This window comes from Suncus etruscus, chromosome 1 (genome assembly GCF_024139225.1).
Source record: "Suncus etruscus isolate mSunEtr1 chromosome 1, mSunEtr1.pri.cur, whole genome shotgun sequence".
Lineage (NCBI taxonomy): Eukaryota > Metazoa > Chordata > Mammalia > Eulipotyphla > Soricidae > Suncus > Suncus etruscus.
This window is the reverse complement of record NC_064848.1, coordinates 102293105-102308873: the sequence shown is the minus strand read 5'-3', so window position 1 is coordinate 102308873 and position 15769 is coordinate 102293105. Positions and strand designations below refer to the sequence as shown.

The following is a 15769-nucleotide window of genomic DNA, read 5'->3' as shown; positions in this document are numbered from 1 at the left end:
AATTATCAAGTTTCTCTCTCTTTGTTAGTTTTGCCAGTGGTCTATCAATCTTGTTTATTTTTTCAAAGAACCAACTTCTGCTTTCATTGATCTTTCGGATTGTTTTTTGGGTTTCCACTCGTTGATTTCTGCTCTCAGCTTTGTTATTTCCTTCTGTCTCCCTATTTTTGGTTCCTTTTGTTAAGCACTTTCTAATTCTATGAGTTGCATCATTAAGCTATTCAGGTATGCTCCTTATTCTTTCTTGATGTGTGCTTGCAAAGCTATAAATTTTCCTCTCAGTACCACTTTTGCTGTGTCCCATAAGTTCTGATTGTTTGTGTCTCTATTGTCATTTGTTTCCAGGAAGGTTTTGAGTTCCACTTTGATTTCATCTCGAACTCACTGGTTATTCAGTATTAGGATGTTTAACTTCCAGGTATTAAAGTTTTTCTTCTGTGTCCCTTTGTAGTTCACATATAATTTCAGGGCCTTGTGGTCAGCGAAGGTAGCCTGCACAAAATCTATCCTCTTGATATTACTGGGGTATGTTTTATGTGCTAGCATGTAGTCTAACCTGGAGAATGTCCCATGTACATTAGAGAAGAATGTGTATCCAGGTTTCTGTGAGTGGAGTATCCTATATATAATCTACTAGGCCTCTTTCTTCCATTTATCTTTTCAGGTCTAGTACATTCTTGTTGGGTTTCAGTCTGGTTGACCTATCAAGTATTGACAATGCCGTGTTGGTCTCCCACAATTATTGTGTTGTTATTGATACTATTTTTCAAATTTTTCAACAATTGTATTAAATATTTTGCTGGCTCATCATTCGGTGCATATATGTTTAGGAAAGTGATTTCTTCCTGCTGTACACATCCCTTGATTAATACAAAAAGTCCATCTTTGTTCTTTATAACTTTCCTGAGTATAAAGTTTGCATCATCTGATATTAGTATGGCCACTGCAGCTTTTTTATGGGTGTTGTTTGCTTGGATGATTTTCCTCCAGCCTTTTTTTTTTTTTTTTTGAGTCTATACTTGTTTTGACTATTCTGGTGTGTTTCTTGTAGGCAGCAGAAGGTTGGGTTGAGTTTTTTGATCCATTTAGCCACTCTGTGTCTCTTAACTGGTGCATTTGAAAGAATTGTCCTGGGATTTAGTGTCATTTCTCTATTGAAGTTTGGTGTGTCTGTCGGTCAGTCTTGTCTTAAAGTAGGTCTTTCAGTTTTTCTTTTAAGACTGGTTTTGAGTCTGTAAAGTTTCTGAGCTGTTGTTTGTCTGTGAAACCATGTATTCTTCCTTCAATCCTGAAAGTGAGTTTTGCTGGGTTCAGTATTCTAGGCAAAGCATTTATTTCATTGAGTTTTGTCACTATGTCCCACCACTGCCTTCTGGCCTTGAGTGTTTTTTGTGACAGGTCTGCGGTAAATCTCAAGGATTTTCTCTTAAATGTAATTTCTTTTTTTGATCTTGCTGCATTCAGAATTCTGTCTCTATCTGTGGGGTTCATCATTTTGACTAGGATGTGTTTTGGGGTATTTTTTCTGGGGTCTCTTTTAGTTGGTACTCTTTGAGCATGCAGGATTTGATTGCATGTATTCTTTAGCTCTGGTAGTTTCTCTTTAATGATGTTCTTGACCATTGATTCTTCCTGGAGAATTTCTTCCTGGGTCTATGGGACTCCAATGATTCTTAAGTTGTTTCTGTTGAGCTTATCATAGACTTCTATTTTTATCTGTTCCCATTCTTTGAATAATTTTTCCATTGTTTGATCATTTGCTTTAAGGTTTTTTTCCAATCTCTTCTGCTGTATGGAGTTGTCATTCATCTCATCTTCCAGTGTACTAATTCTACACTCAGCTGCTGTTAATTTGTGGAAAAACTCATCCATTTTTTTCTTCAATTCATCTACTGAGTTTTTCAGACCTGTTATTAGACTTGAAATTTCAGTTTTGAGTTTTCTGATTTCTATCTTCATATTCTCTTGATTCTTATTAGTGTTCTCTTCTATACTTTTTTTTTTGAGTTCTGTTAATATCTTCCATATCACAACTCTAAACTCCTTATCTGAGAGACTGACTAGTTGGTTGGCCATGTTCTGTTCATCTGACTTGCCATCTTCATTCTCTATGTCTGGCGCTGGCCTGCATGTTTCCCCATTGTCACACTTGTATTGTGGGTTTTTCTACGTGTTGTGATTGTATTCATTTATTTATTTAATTTTTTTAGTTTGCTTTTAGTCCACACACGACTATGCTTAGGGCTTACTCCTGGCATCTGCATTCAGGAATTACTCCTGCCAATGTTTGGGGAACCTATGGGAATACCAAGAATGAAACCCAGGTTTGCCATATGCAAGGCAAATGTCTACCTGTTGTACAATCAGTAATGCCCCTCTAAGTTAGAGTAAATGAAAACCAAGCCCAATCCTGAAACTGTAAATTAGTCTTTTCTAGAAAAATTTTGATAACTTAAGATGAGTTTACACATGTGGCTAGACTGGGAAACAGCAGGTAGGGCATTTGACTTGGATGGAGACAATCCAGGTTCATCCCTGTATCCCATATGGTCCCTTAAGCCTGCCAGGAATATTTCTGAGTCCAGAGCCAGGAGTATCCCCTGAGAGCCACCAGGTGTGGTCCAAAAATAAAAATAAAATTAAGGAAAAAAAGGGCTTCCATTAGCTATCTGGGATGTCAGTTAGACCATCTCATGATTTCAAAACTTACTTTTTTTCCCTCCTCTTATGATATGAGAATTGTATATATTATAAAATTATCATATATTCTATTAAAATTCATGCCACAAATAAGAACATCGTATGTATTTCATAAATCATAATAATTCTCACATGTACAGATAATCAAACCATCATACATGCTACTTCCCAAAAGGAACTCGTATTATGCAGGTAGCATTTTATTAAACACTTCCCACTAGGTGTTTTAATAATAAATTGAATTTTTTAGAAAACTGAAAATAATAGCACATTGAACTCTACATGGGTTCAAAGCATTTCAAATATTAATTGAATTAGTATTAAATAATAAACATCTTACTGATATCTCAAAAATCTCTTACAAGACCAAGTCACACAAAGGAAAAAATTAACAAACTCTGCCTTGAAATAGAAAACTTAATATTGTTGTACCCAAATAAATGACCTGCTAGAATCAAAATGAGAAAAACATGAATACATAAAAAATATGAATACATAACTAAAGAGCTTTAGGAGCACACTAGATAGAAGTGTGAACTGTCTGTAAAATAAATAAAGCTTCCCTGAAGAGATGAAATTTGAGCTTCACAAGTTCACAAGACAAAAGGAAGAGCAAGAAAGTCATTTTAATATAAAGTATGAGAAATGGAAGTGACACAGAAAGTCTCACAATAAACTCAAGTTTTTTAAGGACATGTGTGCATGTGAATAAGAAGAGTAGATTTGGCACCAGAGAATGAATAAAGTACAAAAAGCTCTAAAATGCCATGCTAAGAAATTTATTTTGGTTTTTGTTGTTGTTGCTGTTGTTTTTGTTTTGTTTTTGTTTGTTTGTTTTTGTTTGGGAGCCACACCCAGTGACACTCAGGGGTTACTCCTGGCTATATGCTCAGAAATCGCTCCTGGCTTGGCGAACTATATGGAATGCTGGGGATTAAACCCAGAACCTACCTGGGTCAGCTGTGTGCAAGACAAGAGTCCTACCTCTGTGCTATTGGTCTGGCCCCATGCTAAGAAATTTTTTTATTTTTTAATTTTTAAAATTTTTTTAATTTAAATTTTTAAACCTTTTCACAGGCTTCTGGGTTCACACTACTATGTAGCAGAACCATACTCAAAGCTTGTTTAAAATAATGAGCCCTGTTCCCAGAGTTCCCCTTCAGTTAAATTGGGAAGGACCCAGAAATGTACATATCTAAAAATTTCCCAGCATCCTAGTGATTCTAATTCAGGGGTCACTTGCATTAAGCAACAACAACAACAACAACAACAACACACACACATAAAAATTCTTAAAGGACACCGAGATCTGTGGTGTTGATGTTTCTACTATTGTTTCTGTGTTTATATGGTATTTTACACAACAGCAGATAAGAAAATAAAGAAATAAATAAAGAAAATACTGAGTCCATTTTTTTCTGAAAAAAAAAAAATAAAATAAACAACACAGTGCTTTCAGTTAAACCATTTTTAATCGCAACTAAATGTTTAAATCTCCATATATCTTGAACATCAAGTAGGAAATAGTTATTTGAGTTATAAAATACATTGAGATAAAGAGCAAACGCAAAGAGCATGTCGATAAATCCTCTGATTTATAAAACTAAGATCATAGTCAATATTCTTCTAATACATATATGAAGTCAGTAAATTTTGTGTTGCCTTTTTTTAAAGCTAAGATTTGAGATTTCTCGGATATCTAGGGGAAAAGGAGAAATTATGACATGTACATAGCAAAGTTCTTTGTCTAACATTCGTCCAATTTAGAAGATTCCTCTCCCAATGCTCCACACTTTCTTTACTTCTGCCCTCACTTACTACTACATGTTTCTTCCTTCTTGGGGCTTAAATGGATGAATGGGAGAATTTTCATTCTGTGGTAGTATATTTGTATGAAGAAGACATCAACCAGAGGATAATTCCTGTTTTTTCCTCAGCCACCCAAGACCCCTTTCTCAATCCTCCCTTCAAAGACTGAAACTTTTCTTAGTAAATCTTACCACATGACTTTTAGTAGTGGCTTTAGACAGCTTTAATGTTTTTTGAAGACCCTAACAATAGAAGATAAATGGGATTCTTATGCCAATTTTTTATCTGGGGAAGGGGGCACAACCGGCTGCACTCAGGAATTACTCCTAGCTCTGCACTCAGAAATCGCTCCTGGCTTGGGGACCATATGGGATGCTGGGGATCGAACCCATCCTAGGTCAATCGAATGCAAGGCAAACACCCTAAAACTATACTACCAATCCAGCCCTCTTATGACATTTGTAAACATTTTAATCAAGACCATGAATTTATATTTTCATGCATATATCCTGCCAACTCCATATCCAGTGTTTGCTTCTCCAGTGTACATGTGCCCCTCACAGTAGTCCCTCCTATGTAAACTCAATTATATAGGGAACATCTCCAGTTCCAATGACTTTCTCACAATTATATAAATAAATTCACATCTGAAATATTAAGCTTAAAAAAAATCTCTCTTTGAAGGTAACTTTTTCACTTACCACCATGAAGTATAGAATACAGTCTGCAGAACAGAGTGTCTCAAACACAAATGTTATCCTTCCTAGTTCAGAACCCATGGCTCCAGTCATAGATGTTGGAGGTCTATTTGACAGATTAAGACATCAATATTTAAGAGTATGTTCTAACAATATAAAACAAAACAGTCTAAAATCTCTTTCTCCATCGAGCAAAAAAAACCTTCCTATTCCTGCTCCGAGCTCCTTTGTCATTCAATTTCTGCCTGGGCATATTCTTTGTTCTAATGTGGTGTTTACAAAGTCACAGAAATATGCTTCAATCTTCAGGTAAAATTCTACTGCACATTCTAAGAAAAAGATTCAGGTAACATATCTCAGAATAGGGAAACTAGAACAAAATGGAATTTAATTTTTTCTTGTTACTTTAAAGAATAAAAGGAAAAAATATATAAAGCAAAAGTATATTTCTGCAAATAAACTAAGATCCAAGAATTTGAACTGTTGTCCCATTTAGATAAGCTATGGTTAAAATTGTTCAATTTCATTAATATAATACAAATAGAAGATATTCTATATACTCATAAGTATAAGACATTAACCTATAAATGTTTATTATTATGTACAAAATAAGTCACAATATTAATAATTTTACAAAAAAATCACTTTATTTTTTAGAGAACTATGCATGAGGACTTTTACAGTTGGAAATCAGAAGAGGCTTTCCTTACTTAAATCCTGGGATATGCAAGTTTAAAATCAGATAATCATTATCAGAACCTCCAGCCCCACTCTGGATATGATCACCAGCTACTTCCCAACCTGCAAATGATAAAAAAAAATCATTAATAAAAGCTATATTAATTATTTCCAACAATATTTTGGGGGACTCCAAGCCCAGTGGTTTGCCCAGGGGTTCTGGAGATTCTACCAAAATTGTCACTTGCAAAGCATATGCTCTACCCACTGTACTATCTCAGATGAAGAATGAGGACGAAGAGAAGAAGAAAAAGAGAAGAAATATTTAAGTTCAAAGTTAGAAATATTCCCAAAACTTTCATTATTTTTATTTATTAGTTTTGATTGGCTCAGGGATCAAACCTAGGTCTTCAGATACTTTAGAGGTATTCCACCACTGACCTACATATTCCAAAAGGGTTTTCTATTTTTAAGTATAGTTTCAAATTGTATGTATAGAGAGATAAACTCCTAGATGGTAATAAAGACACTCCATGTGATTCCTCGGGAATTATCAAGTAATTCATATGTACTTTCTTTTTAAAAGCTTTTATTATAGTTTAGGTAATAATCATACAATAAAGAGGTTTAAAGTATTTATGGACAAATTTACTTTACTAAATTTACTACACTAAAGTGTCAAGATCCTCCCCTTGTGTTCTCCTGTACAATTTTCATTCCCCTGTTCCACAAGTAATCCATAAAGTATTTAATGGAGAAACTAATAACAGTTTTCTCAATTATGAAAGGTTTTATTAAAAACTAAAACATAAATTAAGTATCTATTCAAATATATTCAAACAGAAAATCCTAATATTTAGGTAGCCAAAAAGAAACAGAAACTTAAAATTACTTAAAAGAAAATGGAAAAGGCATTTAATCTTATAGTTACTCTATTGTTATTTCTTCATTTAAGTTCTGCATTTTGTCTCTTATTCACTCAAGTAGTGAAATAATTTGTTTATTGGAGTACCAAGAACCACAATAGGCATTAAGGCTGGAAAAACAAAAATCAAACCACTCTCACGGAGGGGTCAGCAAAACATAGGCATAGGCACAGGCTAAGAACCTTTACAGGATGGGCTAATGAAGACTCACAGAAGGTGAAAGGAGTCTGCACAGAAATCCTAATACAGGGATCCTACCACAGGCTGAAATTGCAACAGTAAAATAAAAAAAGGATAAATATCTCACACACATTGTCAGAAAAATTATTAATTAATGGCAATGGCTTAGCACTGATATGATCATCTCCAAAAGAAAATCTGATACCTAGGGCATAACAGAGAAACTAAGTAAGGAATGACTATTCATGCTACACTGATGGATGGGTAATTTTTATGTTATAAAACATCAATTAATAGTAAGATGACCTGCTGGATTTACATAACAAGCTGATCACAAAAAATAATTGTAAAAAGTAACTTGCTTATAAGGAAATTGTCAGTTGTTCTGCTATTTAAAGTAAAGAGAAGTGGTTGGAAAGAAAGGTAAATAGTAAACGCAATTGTTGAGAGTTAAGCAACTTGATCTAGTGGGACAGAAGGACCCAGGTTGAAAGTGAAAGTGCAGTTAGATGCATTTGGATTTTGTGGAGATTGTGAACTTGCAGTAAAATAAGTATATTATCACCTGGAGAACATACATACTAAGAAAGGGGGAATTTTCATATGTTTTTTTTAAATCACTTTATAGTGTTCAGAAATGTCATGAGTATGAACAGAGTAGTAGAGAAAGCCTATGAAAATATATGTATAGTAAGGAGGTAATTTAGAAAGAGATTAACATCCTTGTAAGAGGAAATAAGCATCTTTTCATGTTTGTTCACTTTCTGTTGTTAATGTGTCTTCCATAAATCATATATTAAGGACTGGGAAATAATACAGTGGATAAGGATATTGTCTTGCTTATGTCTGACCCAAGTTTAATCCCTGGTACCTCAAATACTCTCCCAATCCCTACCAGAAGTGTCAATGAATGCAAAGCCAGGAGTAAATGCTGAGCACAGCCAGGTGCAGCCTCAAAACAAACAAACAAAATATACCAGTGAATAGACTCTATTTGGAAATAGAGTCTGAAAATGTTATCAAATTAAGATGAGGTCACTAGTGTGACCTGGGTCCAGTATGTATGGCATCCTAATTAGAAGAGAAAGATTTAGAGACACATATGAAGACAAGAAAACAAAAAGAGAGAAGATAGTCATGTGAACATAAAAAAAAAAATAAACTGAAGTCAAGTAAAGGAATACCAGGAGCTACCAGAGCTAAAGGAGACAATAACTTCCCCTAGATGTTTTAGAAGGCTATCTCCCAGCCAACACTTTGATTATGAGTGTCTATGATCTTAAGCTGTAAAAAAAAAATCAATTTTCTTGTTTTCAACCACCCATCTTGTGGTATATTTTTGCAGTAGGTCTAGGAAATTAATGTACCCATAATTAATGCCCTCTCTTAAAAAGAGAGATACTCAGTGTGATAATAAAAGAACATATTGTCTTATAATGTAAATATAGGATACCAGTTACAATGTACAAAGAAAAATTTTGTTTGTTATTTTGGGCCACACCCAGTGGTGCTCAGGGCTTATTCCTTGCTCTGTGTCCAAGGATCACTCCTGGCACGGCTCAGGTAATCATGTGGGGTTCCAGGGATCAAATCCCAGTCTGTTGCATGCACGGCAAGCACCGTAACCATTGTATTATCACTCTGGCTCCACAAGAAAAACATCTGTGGACAAATTCATCCATAATTATGTACTAAACAGAAATGGAGAACAATACCCTTAAAAGGAAACTGAAGAGATAAAAACTTTCCTTGATGCCATAATCACTGTCCAAGACAAAGTAGCCACAGTATCAGTGCAAATAGTTACAGTTTTAGACATCAGATGACAAGAATGACAAGGTGACATGAATTTTAATATATTTTATTTAATCCAAAATATCCAAATTTAATATCTTGCCTTATAATCAACATAAAATTAGACATTTAAATTTTTAAATTTGACAACCTTAATATAAGCCTTTCAGCAACCTCAAATCAAACCATTATATTTCAAAGACAAGGGTCATGTTTGTACTGTACAATATAATATTGGATAATACAGCTCAAAGACATTGAAGCACAAAAATAAAAGTTTAAAGTACCGAAGTCAATAGAAACCTGATAAATCCCTTTCATTTTAATCAATTCTTGTCATAAATGCATATGTAGGCAGCTGTAACCATGCCCACAAATGTAGTGGCTACTACCAGGTCAGCTCCATAAACTCTTTTCTCTAATGAGATGTAAAACAAACTGAAAAATCATCAGTACACCAACCATGCACAGAAAGCTTGCCATCTCAGGAGAAGGGAGAGCAGTCCAAGCCACTGCCCTGCCGAAGCCATGCCTGCTGCCTCCATCACCCAGAATCACCATTTTCTTGAGGGCCCTGACTCAACCCTCTGTTTTTCTATGGAGACACCAATCTGAGCAAACTTCAGGTAAGAGGTCTTCGGGCTGGTATTTTTCCAATAAGTTTTAACTTATTTAAATTTACTTAAGATATTTTAAGAACATAGCCCTAAATTATTCTTCTCTCTTAGGATAAATTCCTTGAGGTCATATATTGATCAATAAAGATTTTTTTCTAAATGTTTAATACTATTAAAGCTTTGTCTTGCCCTCTTTTATCTGTATTGCTAACATTATTCAAGTACCAATTATATGCCAGTCTCTATTCATATATGCACACATGTCCCAGTTCTGTTTATGTATAAGAACTCATTTAAGATGTTTTAATTTTAAAGCATTTTAATAATAATCAAAATCTGGAGAAAAAGTATGCTGACAAAAACTTCTGAATAAATAAAGCATGCATTTTGAAGTAAAATTCTAGAATGTGTAAGTTCTACTCATCAATCATCACATCAATTTGGAAATACATGCATAAAATGTTGTCATTAAACTAACAAGAATTACAAAACCACTATGTGCTAGGTTCTTTAAATACTTAAATTGTAAGAGCAAAATAATGGTTATATTACAGTAGGTACATTATTGCTTTGAATATGAAATGGCCTGATTTCAATCCCCAGCACCCTTTATGGTCCCCAAATATTGCCAGGAATGATTCCTGAGAGCCAGGCCAGGAGTAATCTCTGAACACTACTGGGTGTGATACACACAATTTGGGGGAGGTCACACATGGCAGCACTCAGGGGTTCCTCCTGGCTCTATGCTCAGAAATCACTCCTGGCAGGCTTAGGGGACCATATGGGATGCTGGGTTTCAAACCACTGTCCTCTGCATACAAGGCAAATGCCCTACTTCCATGCTATCTCTCTGGCCCTTTGTTTTGGGGTGGGGGGGGGGCTAGACACATAATTGTTTAATGTTAGAACAAATAAACTTCAGCAAGTGTTCTATAGAATTCTGTAATAATTTCATATTAACTATAATTTGGGTTTATTATATAGTTTGTGAACATAGGCATAGGTAAGAGGAGTTATGAGATAGCTTCATTCCATGCTTCAATACTAAATCAAACTAAATCAATCTAGGGCAAAACGGTGACATATAAGGGATAGAGAAATAATACAGGGGTCAGGCTATTCTCTTTTGCACAGGGCTGACCTGGATTCAATTCTAAGAGCCACATATAGTTCCCTGAGCCAGGAGCAAGTCATGAATACAGCCAGGAGTAAGCCATGCATACAGTCCTGAGGACAGCCCAAACTACCACCACACCACACGACACACACACACACACACAGACACACACACACACACACATACACACACACAATAATACATATATAATCCTTTTGAAAAGACAAAAGATATAGGGAATAGGGCAATAACTCAAAGAGCTAGAGAACATGTCTTGCATGTAGAAACTCAAAGATTTATTCCTGGAACCTAAGGCAGTATCACCATGTATCTGAGTCTAAGCAAGCAACCACCAGTTTCACACCATTGGGCAAAGTATTGCCCAGAATAGTCCCTAGGCCCTGAACACTGGGGATGGGGCTCTAAAATGAATATATAAAATAAAATATCAAAAATCACATATATTTATAAATCAGTAACTCCCTTGGTAAAGTATTTTATATTTTTAACCATAAATAATAATATCTTCAATGTCTACTTCTAAGCAGGCTATAAAATATGAAAAAGTTTCTTTTCAAGCAGTAAGTTAACTATTTTATGAAGGTATCAACTATTAAATATATTAACTACTTAACTAAGATAAACTATTTTATGTGAGGGCTGAAAAATGGGTAAATAAGCAAATTTTTTCATTTATTTGTTTGGTTTTGGGCCATACCTGTTGATGCTCGGGGGTTACTCCTGTCTATGTGCTCAGAAATCGCCACTGGCTTGGGGGGACCATATGGGACACCACAGATCGAACTATGGTCTGTCCTAGGCTAGAGCTTACAAGCCTTACGTATGCGCCACCTCTCTGGCCCCAAGCAACCAAATGTTAAGATGAAAGTTCCCTGTATCTACAGTTACCAGGATTTTGGACAGCTGTGTTCAAAAATCTCTGATGGCAAAATACATCACCATAAATTAACTTGGAACTCACCATTCATTCCATCACACTTTGAATTCCCAACATTGAAGCAGGAAGTTTTCATGTTACCAGGAAGGACATTCCACCATTTATATTCAAATCCAAGTGCAGGCTCTGTTCCAGCTGGACATGGTCTACATTCTAGAAAAAACAGGTGTGAAAAGCAATTACAATTAAACAGCTCTGGAAAAAAATCTCTCTTTTGTCCGAAATGCTACTAACTTTACTGATCAAAGAGAAGTAGCAAAAAGAGATGTTGAATGACTAATTTTGCTGAAAATTAATGACTTTTCATAAACTTTCTGGAAAGAAAATAATTCTTTATAAAATATACACAAATATGTTTGACTAATATGAAAAATGCAAAATCTTTAAAAATAATTTCTGCCTTTCTTCTGGAAGTATTTTTTATACCTTCTACTGGACTAGTCATTCTGGAGAAAGTTCCTTCCATATAATGATTAAATCAGTTCCATTATATTTTATATTATATTTTCATCCTTCTTAGCAGTCACTAACCTCATGAATATTATATCACTGCACTATGGATAGATTACTTGATATTCAAATCACTGATTATGTTATAAATGACACTCACAGCTGAAAGGCTTTAAAATTTTTTTCCATAAAAAAATAAACATCAGAACGCAGTCACAAAAATGATTCATTTATTGACTGACTAAATAAAACATTACCCTTTGTTCCATCTGAAAACGTTCCAGGGGGGCAGGGATGGCAAGATGATGAACCATTGTTATAAAATCCTGGGTTGCAAGGCGGACAATCCTTCTTCTCTCCAGAAGGGGGCAACCTAATAGCATCTGTAAGATCCTCTCGGCAGATTTTGGGCTCTATCCACTTGTACATGATCTGTGTCTGCAAGAAAACTTGCACATCAATTAAAATGCTCTATTATTGACTTGAAACTTTTTATAGCTAGAATTTTCAACTGCCTGCCTAGGCAAATTCTAAATACAGTATGACAAGTTCCAGAGAAATGATTTTAAAATATTAGTAATAAATTAAACAAAAAGGGAAAACAAACTTTGGTGGAAAATTATCATTACTTCTAAATTGTTTTGCTCCTTAGCTCTAGTAGCCTTATTTCATATATAGGACATTCCTTACCATTAAATCCTTCCTTAAATTATATAATGCACAGAAGCAAGAGCTGGGCTTGGAGACCCACATGCCAGGAGTTTGTCCCTTGCACTGATATGTGGTGGGTATTGGGCTGGACAGCTAGCCAAAGAACCCCCGGACTGCCAGTTAGTCTGGGGGGCCAGATTCCCCCACGCCAGATTTGGCCAGATTTGGTAACCTGGGCCTTGGGGGATGGGATGGGGTGGAGGAAAACTCCTCCCCTATCCATTCATTCACAAGCTGCAGAGGAGAGAGCTGAACTTGGAGACCCCACATGCCAGGACAGCTAGCCAAAGCAGATTTATCTCAACCACAGCAGACCCTCTGCAGGGGTGTCTTTTTTTTTTTTTTTTTTTTACTGATAACCATTTTCAAAAGCGCAGACATATACTCTTTTTAACATCGTCCAAAAATTTTCTAATTCTTGACTATAGGAAAGGAAATGGAATATCCTATATATGGAGGATAGCACTCAAATAGATCTCTGAAGTCAGTGTCTAAGTGAACGTTACTTTCTATACAGTTGTCCTCTCTGACTGCCGAGCCTTATCCTTAAACATTTCATCTATACAATGTATATAGCCTCTCTTCTATATTGCCTTTCCACACCTAGAGACCTTTCTACTCCCCCCATATCCCAACCCGGATTTGTTATCTCCCCCTTATTTAACCCTCTTTACCCTCAGTTTTTAACTCGTTAGGCACCAAGACCGACCTCCTTCCCAACAGACCACCATCCAGCTCCTCAATGAAAGACACCCTCTCGATCCCTCATCTTGTTTCTCATCAAGAAACCACAACCAATAAGCCTCCTGACTCAAGCTTGTGATCCCTTTCACCCCCATCAAATCGTGGACGGTTACATGATACCGGATTTAGCTGCAGCAAAACCCCCAACTCAAGGACACTACAGGACTCTGAAAGGCCGCAAATCATATCTTAAACTCTAGACCAAAGTGTGTGATTCGAAAAAGTACCTTGGATTTCACTCCCCACAAGAATATCTCAGAAGACCTAATTGGGAGGCCTATATTGCCTTCATAAGCTTAATACCTTTATAATAATGTATCTTAAGATATGTATTCCTAAACATATAGATAGCCTCCCCCATCACTTTCTTTTTTCAAATACCTTTTTTTTTCCTTTTTTTATATCTCAATTTTATCTATATATTCTATATTTTATATATACATATTTTCTCTACCCTTACCAGTTTTGGTGCTGCTTGGTACAAAAACTAAGAAAACCGTCTTGCCTGGGATAAAAGCTCAAACCACACCACAGACACTGTATGTGTAGCCTGTCATCCTTACCCACAATAACACCAACAATACAAAAGGACACCATCTGTTTTTGTATAGGCACAGTAAATAAGGGGAAATCATGGATTCAGACATAAGATCTTATCTTCTAAGGATAAGAACACACACTTTTTACACAAGGGTGCCCCCATCCTGGACATATGTCATGTGGATACAACTCAGTCTCCACGAGATTGGACAGTGTTAGTTCATTCTCAAATCCCAGATCCCAGACGTAGAACTGAAACAACCCCCTGCAACAACACCAGGAACTAAGCTCAATTGGGAGATATACTTGTGCCAGTGTTAATATGACAATGAGGACAGTGAGGAAATGACAACTTGACCTAAGACCAGGAGGTCCTATCACATCACCTAACACTAAGTGGAAATCAGAAGATGTATTGTCCTTTGAACTATGAAAAATAAGAGCGCTAACTACAGAAAACTGACTTTGACAACTGCGACTGGGCAGAACGTACCTTGAGACCATTAAGGAAAACCCTACCCTAGGCTATAGCCCAGGTCTCTTACAAAAATCAAGATTTCTTAGTACAGAGGCCCAATTCTGACAACAGAGACTGAGCAGAACCTTTGGAATCATAATTTCCTAGACATTGGCTTAGGGAATGAGCAAAAACATGGAGCACATGATACAGAAAACTGAACACACCAACAATGTTGGAAAGTACCTCTAGAACCTTAAAGACTCTATCCTAGGCCTTGTCCTAAGACCTGCGCAAATACCAAGATTGCTTGCTACAGTGGCCTTATTTTCTCATCCACAACTGAGAGGAAAGGTTCCTGACACCACAAAAAAAACAAAACAAACAAACAAAAAAAAGGTGGGTTAACACCAAACCCTGCCACTGCAGCACTTTTTCTGGTTTTGTTTTTATTTTTGTTTGTTTTTTGATATTATTTTCCTTCTTTTTACTTCCACTTTTTTCTTTCTTTTTCACTTTTGTGGATATTATTCGGTGATTTTTTTCTTTTTTAGTAGTTGATACCAAATTTTTTCTTCTCTTTTCCTTAACCTTTTTATCTCCAACAGAATAGCATAACTCGAATCATTCAGCCTCATAAATTGAGGGAGGAAAAGAATGATACCAGGACCAGTCATATGAACACGTAGTGTAAATAAAAAATGACCAGACTGGAACACCAAACAGAATAGATACCCAACCTATAACAAGCTGTAAGGTTTAGACCAGGGCACTAGGATTCTGGGGAGTAAAGGAGGGATATGTGGGAGACATGCTGGGAACGGGGAAGACAACATTGGTGGTGGGAATGCCCTTCATTCATTGTCACTATGTACCATAAATAATTCTGTGTAATGAACTTCAGTCACAAAAAAAAAGAACATGGAAAAAAATTATATAATGCAGGTATGGTCTGAAACAATAGCACAGTGTATTACACACTTCCTTGCACACCATCAGCCTGGGTTTGATTCCTGGCATCCTATATGGTCCCTTAATCCTACCAGAAGTAATTCCTGAATGCCAGGACATAATTGGTGCCTAAGAACCTCTAAAAAAATAATAATAAAGAATTATATACTGCCACCATAATGTAAGGAAAGTTAAAATCAGAAACCTGCTGAGCTCCCTCAGCATGGTTGGCTGAGAAAAGACCTCAAATAGAGGTCGCTTCCTTAAAAAGTGAGGATGGTAGTTCTCAAGCTTAGTAATAGTTTCAAACAATAGTTGCAAACATATATTTAATGTAATAAGAATCTCCCTGCTCTTGTGCTAAGTATGTATATAGTTGAACATTTATTTCCAGATGACAAAAATTAATACATACAAATAAGGCCTTGATTAAATATCA

The 15769-nt window shown here is 35.8% G+C and overlaps 1 protein-coding gene across 1 annotated transcript in view; it reads right to left on the bottom strand.

Moving 5' to 3' along the window:
• Positions 1-15769, bottom strand: part of ELAPOR2 (endosome-lysosome associated apoptosis and autophagy regulator family member 2) — a 200355-nt gene that overhangs the window by 43669 nt on the left and 140917 nt on the right. Inside the window, exons 9-12 of the mRNA XM_049771053.1 lie at positions 12185-12365; positions 11502-11630; positions 5918-6008; positions 5211-5313 (exon numbers count right to left, since the gene is read on the bottom strand). Coding sequence (XP_049627010.1) covers positions 5211-5313; positions 5918-6008; positions 11502-11630; positions 12185-12365 — 504 coding nt within the window. The remainder of the gene's footprint in view (positions 1-5210; positions 5314-5917; positions 6009-11501; positions 11631-12184; positions 12366-15769) is intronic.